The sequence below is a fragment of the Pseudorasbora parva genome, chromosome 1 (genome assembly GCF_024679245.1).
Source record: "Pseudorasbora parva isolate DD20220531a chromosome 1, ASM2467924v1, whole genome shotgun sequence".
Classification (NCBI taxonomy): Eukaryota; Metazoa; Chordata; class Actinopteri; order Cypriniformes; family Gobionidae; genus Pseudorasbora; species Pseudorasbora parva.
The window spans coordinates 39,374,309-39,383,167 of record NC_090172.1 but is presented as its reverse complement, the minus strand read 5'-3'; the positions used below and the strand labels follow the sequence as shown (position 1 = coordinate 39,383,167).

Below are 8,859 nucleotides of genomic sequence, written 5' to 3'. Positions count from 1 at the left end.
TGCCATGGAGATATTAAATTGATATGAATATATTTGATATTTGATGATTTAAAAGCTCTATTAAATATAAGCTCCCACGAGGCAAATAAAGCCTTATGAGAACTGTTTTGACAATGCATACATGCTAGAAAACAAAGATTGTGTTGATCAATACAAATGACTGATCTGCCAAAAATATACTGCATTAGTGAAGCTTTGTGTGAGCCTTTATCGCCCTCCTCTGTCAAAGCTGCACAGGACAAGTAATAGTCATCTTATTCTGTGTTCTACAGGACAGTCATACACCTTCTACTTCTACATTTGCAGAATCTGTTTGAACTAACCAGACTTTAGAAATTAAATATTGACTATTTTAAAAAAGACACTATAACATTATATGTTGTATGTATTTATTAAACTATTACAGACATTCTATAAAAGCAATAAACCACCCATGACAGCTTTCAGTCACTGTATATTTGTCTTGTTTTGTTAGGTGCTGTTCAGTGATGTAGAGGAATCGTGTCTTTAGTTGGAAGCCAGAATCTGATCCACCCAGTCGCGAAGCTCAGTGACACGGGCGTACACACCAGGTATACTGGTGTCACAACGACTGCTTCCCCAGGACACAATACCCACCAGTGTCCAGACATCACCCTTCTGACACACCAGAGGACCACCAGAGTCACCCTAAACAGAGAGAAAGACAAGAGAATTATGGAGAGAGAGTTTTTTAGAGAGAAATATAGGAAGTTAGGAAGAGATGATAGTTTTACCATGCAAGAGGAGGCACCAGCAGCACCAGCACAAATCATGACATCGTGGATATTGCTTCCCCAGTAGTTCTTACAGTCCTGGTTGGACAGCAGAGGCAGAGCGACCTGCTGGAGTTCATTAGGGGTTAAGAGAGCTACAGACAGAGAGAGAGAGAGAGAGAGAGAGAGAGAGAGAGAGAGAGAGAGAGAGAGAGAGAGAGAGAGAGAGAGAGAGAGAGAGAGAGAGAGAGAGAGAGAGAGAGAGAGAGAGAGAGAGAGAGAGAGAGAGAGAGAGAGAGAGAGAGACCATAAAACATGTTAGTCATGGCAAATATAAATGTACGATACCATTCAAAAGTTTGGGGTTTAATTAATACAAAAGTGACAGTAAAGACATTTAAAATACCACAAAATATTTCAAATAAATGCTGTTCTTTTGAACTTTATTCATCGAAGAATCCTGACAAATAGGTATCATTGTGTATATATAACATCAATATCAATTATATTATCATTATATAATAATAATAATAATAATAATTTATTTCAATAGTATAATATGATGTATTATTATTATTTTACTGTAGATATATATATTCTAAATATTATATCATTATATATATATATATATATATATATATATATATATATATATATATATATATATATATATATATATATATATATATATATATATATATAAATAAAACATAATTCTATATCATTATATCATATAATTAAATCAAATATTTCTGCTGATCTAGAAACAAAAGCATGCATTAAAAAACTGTGATGATATGTTATAGATAACCAACCGTTGTGTTTGGTCACTCCCCAGCCAGAAGTCACACATGTCATGCCAGGAGCAAATTCATCTGAAGCCTCAGCAAGACAAACAGGAGACACGTGGGCGTTCAGTGAGACGGGGGAGGTCAGCTTGACTAAGGCAATGTCATTCTCGATGGTATTAGAGTTCCACTGAGGATGGGTGAACACCTGTAAAAGTGATTAAGTCATAAATGTTGTGTCAAAAAAGGAAAAGCAGTAAATAAATAAATGAGAGCAGTAAATAAATAAATGCATATACAGAGTAAAGGCTTAGTACGGTATAAATAAAAAGCATTATCATGCTGAATGATAGTTAAAGTGGACATTTCAGTGTACATCTCTAGTTTATTATTGAGGAATAAGTTTGGAGTTTTTGAACCTTACTTTCGACACTTTCATAGTCTGCGTGTCCTCCTGAGTGTTGCCACTTCCCTTGTTATGCTCTCCCAGGATCACACGGTGACTAGTTCTGGAGATAAGCAAGAACGGTTACTCCACGTCTATCCCAGAATGTATGCATAGTTAAAGTAATGATTTAACTGAGATTAGTCTCACCTCACACCGCAGTGAGCAGCAGTCACAACCCAGTACTCATTGATCAGAGAGCCACCACAGAAGTGCCAGCCAGTGAAGTCCTGTAATTTAAACAACACAACAGGCAAACAAATGAAATAAAAAATAAACTTTGTATCAGCTGTGTAAGTAAGAATCTAACATTAGCTAGCTATAATACTAACTTTATACCTGCAAGGAGACCTGCCAGGGCCAGGAGTGAGGAACTGCCTCCTCACCATTCACAATACGGGCATAGCCACTGACAACAGGAGGAATGGCAGGAACACCACAGCCTGGAGAAAAAGGACAACAGATGCAAGAGGACTGTAAATAATGAAATTTGGTAGTAACAGATGGAACTTAAAATGTAAAAAAGCTTCCTCACCATAGGCTGCACTAACAAAAGCAACGCAGGACAGGAGCCACAGGAAAGACATTGTGCAGAAGACAGCATTATTGAAGGCCGGACGTCCTATTTAACAGCAAACCATGATTTCACACATACCAATGAGGGCATGCCAATCTGATGTTATGGTCAAAAATTAACCCTGATAGTCTGCATCAGCTGGTCTTCACCTGTGCAGAATCCCATGCTTTTACCCCACAGCACTTGAACATTGTCATGTTTAAAATGCAAAGTACATTGCATTTTTATATAAACTGGGTAGTACTTCATAAATGTGCAATTAAACACTTCTGTTGATTGCTTTAATTCATTTAAATTATTTTATTAATTATTTTATTTGTTATGGTATATTTTTTTTAGAAAAATAAACAAATAACTCAATATTTTGCCAACCAATCGTTTACTGGAAGATTCACATTTATTTGGACTCTCTTTTAATGCATTGTAAAATGGTAAAAACAAATAATTGTGGAAGATGGTATCTTTGTACAAAAAAATTATTTATCAATGTTAGTATTTTTCATTTCAATTTGTCACTGGTAAAACATGATTTGGGAATGCAAACGCTATTGCTATGCAAATGCTAATGTATCTTTACTTTAATATTTTCTGTTTTCCCATGAAACGTACGTCATATTTCAATTTGTAAAGTCCTGAAAAACTTAAATACATTCCTATACAATCCTAAAATGGTGAGGTTTTTAATACAGTTCAGGTCAAATTTCAACCATAAAAGTATCTTTATATTTTTACTTATCCTAAAGCATAACAAATTGTTTTGTATCTTATTATTCTTGCATCATTATTATTTTAATAATATGTAATATAAACATATGTGTGTGTATATGTGTGTGTGTGTATATATAAGTGATATAAAAGATAAAGAGGGATGAGATTTTTCAGGCATCTGGAAAATTCTGATTATGTATTTAATGATAATGTTAATAATAGATCATATGATGGTTTTTGGAATGTGTCAGCACATTTTTAGAATGACTCACATAAAGATATGTATGTTGCAAAATATAATCACCTTCCTAAAATAATTGCCTCTGTCATTTCACAAGTAAAATGATGTGGGCAATTATTTTAGGAAGGTGACGATATGTAAATGAGCGGGGAGGACTGGTATATAAACCCCCAAACTTTGGTGAGACAACACTCATTCAGAAATGGCTTTCATCTGGATTCTGTCGTGTCTTGCTTTCGTTGGAACTGCCTATGGTTTGTTGCTGTTTTTTGTTCTGTAATATTTAATTTATATATTTGTATGACAGTTTCTACAAATACTTTTTTTAATCTCTAGGCTGTGGCGTTCCTGCCATCCCCCCTGTTGTCACTGGCTACGCCAGGATTGTGAACGGTGAGGAGGCACGACCTCACTCCTGGCCCTGGCAGGTGTCTCTGCAGGTATATCTTTTTAACAGATGATATATGGAAAATATAAGCAACTTTAAAATAACAAATAGATATCTTGGCTAAAACATCAATACATAAATATGTCTCATTACAGGACTCCACTGGCTTCCACTTCTGTGGTGGCTCACTGATCAGTGAGTACTGGGTTGTGACTGCTGCTCACTGCAATGTCGTAAGAGTATTCAAAATATAAAGTATTATTATTATTAATAATAATAATCATCATTTTTTATTTTGGAGAAATATGATTCTCTACTGAGTAAAATAAATATGTACAACTCTGAAAGTAAAAATGTCAATCTTTTTATTAGGACCTCTCATCGTGTCATCCTGGGTGAGCATGATCGTTCCTCCAATGCTGAGCCTATTCAGACCATGACTGTTGGAAAGGTGCTTTGACTCTTAATATTTTCTTTATCATACCTGAACTACTAAGACACTGTTTAAATAGAAAGATGAAAAATGTGTTGCCACTGAATATGAGAAGTGAATGCTGATGTGTCTGTATCCTCTTCCCAAAGGTTTTCAAGCACCCTAACTACAACAGCTTCACCATCAACAACGACATCCTCCTGATCAAGCTGGCCACTCCTGCTCAGCTCACCACGCGCATTTCTCCCGTGTGCCTCGCTGAAACCACTGACAACTTCCCCGGAGGCATGAAGTGTGTGACTTCAGGATGGGGCCTGACCAGGTACAATGGTGAGTTTCAGAATCTCTTTTCAGTTTTATGACATTTGTTCAGTTTTTATAGTTTAAGAAGTTCAAACTTGAGTTAGATCTCCGTCCTGATATCTATTTTCTATGATGAAAGCTTTTAAAATGCTGCCAATCTGTCCTTTCAGCCCCTGATACTCCTGCCCTGCTCCAGCAGGCCGCTCTGCCTCTGCTGACCAACGATGACTGCAAGCGTTACTGGGGAACCAACATCACTGATCTGATGATCTGTGCTGGAGCCGCTGGTGCTTCTTCTTGCATGGTGAGCTCCCCAATAAATAGATATGACAATTATTAATTCATACATTACTATTAATGAAACTTCATTTTACATGTATAGATAACTGTTTTGATCACAAACTCTTCTATGTGTTTTCCAGGGTGATTCTGGTGGTCCTCTGGTCTGTGAGAAGAATGGAGTCTGGACTCTGGTTGGTATCGTGTCCTGGGGAAGCAGCACCTGCTCCACCAACTCACCTGGTGTGTACGCCCGTGTCACCAAACTCCGTGCCTGGGTTGACCAGACCATTGCTGCAAACTAATGCACAATGTTTATACAGTAGTTCTTGGCCATCAATAAAGTTTTATTTTGAAAAAATAAAACAACCTGCCTGTGTTTTTTTGTTGTTGTAAAAAACATTTAGAACTATGTAAGTCACTAAATTTGTTTACAGTGGACAATTAATAATTGATTGACAATTGCAAATTACACAAAACATGAATTATTTAAAACTGCTATAAGTGCAGTATAAAAAATTTGAAGAAAATTTTTTTTTTTAAATTTAACTTGTTACTATTTTCTATAAAACCATATGCTATGACAAATGTTTATAATAGCAAAATAGTAATAACAACTAATAGGTTATTATAGTTAGCATGCTTTTTGAACATATAATTTATTTTTTGTAGGCCTATTTAACATCACATGTTAGGAAGTTGTTAGTAAGGACAAAAGTTTATTAACTTATTTTGCCTGCCATTCGTTTGTAAGCTATAAAAATATATCAATGATGCTAATTATATATAGTTAATATTTACAACACTGTGTATGCTGCGTCCAAATATGGGTCAAATATAGGTCAAGTGAATACAAATAGGATAGTTTATAGGAATTATAGGTAGGGGTTGAGTGACTTCAGATTTTTTTAAGGTCGACATTTATGTAATGGCAGTTGAGTTGATGTCGACTAGTCGCTGGTGACGATCATTAATGAACCAGGAACCTTGATGTGGCCTGCCTTGTGCAGTTATATCTAGTATGATGACACAGCTGCCAACAGTATTTCTACTAATGGAAAAGCTGTGGGATTTAGTTACTAAGAAATATATTCTAGAACTTTTCAGTTTCTAAGCTAATGGACACAGCTGCCCACAAGGATTTTGCTCCCTATAACAGCTCGTTTTTTACAGGTTCTTTTGTCTTTGTGTTGTTATATTTCTCAAGCCCCTTTCACACTGCGATTCCGGCATAATACACGGATAATGCGACCCTGCATTTGTTCCCGGCCCGCTATTTGGTCCATTCACACTGCCAGCGAAATACCGTAATATGTGCGCTTTCACACACAACCCATAACGGTCCCGAAACGAGTTGACACGTGACATCCTGATGTGACATATAACAGCGAGTGATCTCAGCTTCAGCGCGGATAGTAAGGAGCTCCGTGGTCTCGACTTGTGTCCAGTTTGCGCACATTTCTGCTTGTTTAATTTTAGTTTCTTTTGTATACGAACACTCTCTGCGTTTAAAACACCGACGAGCTCTTCTGGCACTGCAGGGTTGTATTATTGAAAAAACAAGCTCTAGGAGTCGCACGATAACTACGTACACGTTGCGGCATTAGTTTCGGCTTTTGTTCACACAGCGCTCGTCCCGGGTCGAATACTCAATGTTACTAGGTCCCCGACCCGGGTTCAATTTGGTAATCAATGCCGGGACGTGGTTGCTTTCACACAGAAGGCGACCCGGCAATGTTCCGGGAATATTGCGGGTCCGACGTGCAGTGTGAAAGGGGCTTAATTCAGATACAGTAAATATTACATAGTACATAATTGCATTAATAGTGAGAGTGGGAGTGTAACGAATTAATTCTATCCGACAGTATTTCTACTAAAGGAAAAGCTGGGGGATTTAGTTATTAAGAAATATATTAATTCTAGAACTTTTCAATTTCTAAGCTATTTTACTGATAAATCACAGAGCAGTGTTCACAAATAGCCTACATTTCGGCACTAAATGTTTCTATGTGTAGGCCTAGGCCTACGTATGTTATGCAATAGCAGAACTTACGAGTACGCTGTTTAAAACTTGCATTTACCCGACCAGCATCCAGATAGTATATTCAAACATATCTTGTGGAGCTCTCGGAGTATGCATTTACCGGCATTATCATTTTAACTGTGGAAACTTGACCTCAAAGATTCCTTATCCTGGTGCACCCATAAACCATGATAGTGACTAGTCGAAGCCAGTGTTTCCCAACCGGGGTGCCGTCTGACGTGAGCAGGGGTGCCAGGTGCCTGTACGCACTTGCACCGCGGTTTATCTCACTTCTGATGACTTATCTAAAATATGGGTTGTAATAATGCATGTATTTTTGTCGATGATATACATGCTGACTCCTCAGTGATATTACAACCACGATAAAAAAGAAAAACGTGGGCAAAACCCACTCTTTGTAAAAATGTTTCAATGCATGCGAGAGGAGTGCTGCCTTATGTTCGAATATGACCAGTGAATACCAATGAATAAATATGTGTATAGGCATATATTTGAAAATTAATACAAAATAACTTATAACTTATAAGTTCAGTTTCTCTTGGAATGAAATCTCATAATTTCAGCATTTTGAAGTAGCCTATTTTACATTACATTATACTCTAAAAAAACCTGGGTTAAAAACAACCCAAGTTTGTTTGAAAATTAAAAAACACAGCGATTTTTACTCAGAGTTTGTAAAATGTTTGCCCAATGTGCTGGGCAGTTTTATTTACTATTATTTACTATTGTTAAAAAACATACTGCTAGCTTAAAATTAACCCAAAATAGGTTGGAAACATAGCCTAACTACTAGAGGCAACAACACTCTAAATAATGCTGGGTTAACCCAAAATACTGGGTTACGACTGTTGGGTAATTTTTGTTGGTTTATTTGATCACAATTTAAACACCATTGGGTAGTTTCACATTTCCAGTCGTTGGGTTAAACCTGCTGGGTCGCAATGCTTGGTTGATTCTACCCAGCGCTTGGTTGTTTCACGTGCTTCCCGCCTTGATTCGTTTGAATTCACTCCCAAACTGCCATTTTGAAAGGACAATGCAAAAGGCAAAGTCACTGGTTGCAGATGTTTTAAGATAAGTTCATATATTTTCATTAATAATCATTTTAATTAGCATATTTATAGGTTTTTTCGTTCTTCGTGGCAACAATTCTTAAGCTTACATGACGGTAAGACGACACAAGTTTTACCTCAGTATCCGATGCAATGTACTGACTCGTGTTAGTTTAGGTAACGTTAGGCATGTGAGACGATAACGTTAGATTAATACAGTTTGTGATTACACGTAAACATGATCCCCTTACGAAAAATAAACAAGGTTGTATGTAACGTTAGGGATGTCACAAGTAACTTACCGGTACTTCGGTACCAAGTGTAGTATTCTTATGTTTGTCACAAACCAATCACATGTCAGCAGCAACGCATGCTGTATTCTTATTGGCTATAGCACTTGCCAGTGCAGTTTATGTAAAGTATTAGCCACAGAGAGTAGTTGTGTGTTTGCTGCCAGATAGTTAACACTCATGTCATGGACGTGAAACAAGTTTAATAAATCCTCATTGCAAACGTGCACCCAGAGCCTCCTTGTACACTTCATCGGTCATAAACACAACATGGTGTCAGAGTGAACGGATTATATGCAAGGATGGAGACCGCTGGAGTTCCTATGCCCACGATGAACTGGGAAGCAACGAATCTGCCTGAAGCATGGCGCAAGTTTCAACAGCACGCAGAGCTGATGTTCAGCGGACCCCTGAAGAAAAAGGGTGAGGATGAGAAATGTAGCTATCTTCTACTATGGGTCGGAGAAAAGGGCCGTGACATTTTTAATACATGGTCGCTGTCTACTGACGAAGCAAAGATCCTAAAGTCATATTACGACCGATTCACGGCGTATGTTGAGCCCAAATCGAACGTTAT

The 8,859-nt window shown here is 37.3% G+C and overlaps 2 protein-coding genes across 2 annotated transcripts; one reads left to right on the top strand and one right to left on the bottom strand.

The window, feature by feature from the left end:
- Positions 1-378: 378 nt before the first annotated feature.
- Positions 379-2,554, bottom strand: ctrb.3 (chymotrypsinogen B, tandem duplicate 3). Its single transcript, XM_067450680.1, has 7 exons — positions 2,503-2,554; positions 2,307-2,410; positions 2,118-2,197; positions 1,947-2,031; positions 1,550-1,730; positions 756-889; positions 379-669 (listed from the first exon to the last, which is right to left on the bottom strand). The coding sequence occupies exons 1-7, from the start codon at positions 2,552-2,554 to the stop codon at positions 508-510; spliced, it is 798 nt and encodes a 265-aa protein (XP_067306781.1). The 3' UTR covers positions 379-507.
- Positions 2,555-3,668: 1,114 nt separating this feature from the next.
- Positions 3,669-5,259, top strand: LOC137084415 (chymotrypsin A-like). Its single transcript, XM_067450666.1, has 7 exons — positions 3,669-3,747; positions 3,830-3,933; positions 4,037-4,114; positions 4,252-4,332; positions 4,464-4,644; positions 4,788-4,921; positions 5,040-5,259. The coding sequence occupies exons 1-7, from the start codon at positions 3,696-3,698 to the stop codon at positions 5,199-5,201; spliced, it is 792 nt and encodes a 263-aa protein (XP_067306767.1). The 5' UTR covers positions 3,669-3,695; the 3' UTR covers positions 5,202-5,259.
- The last annotated feature ends 3,600 nt before the right edge of the window (positions 5,260-8,859 follow it).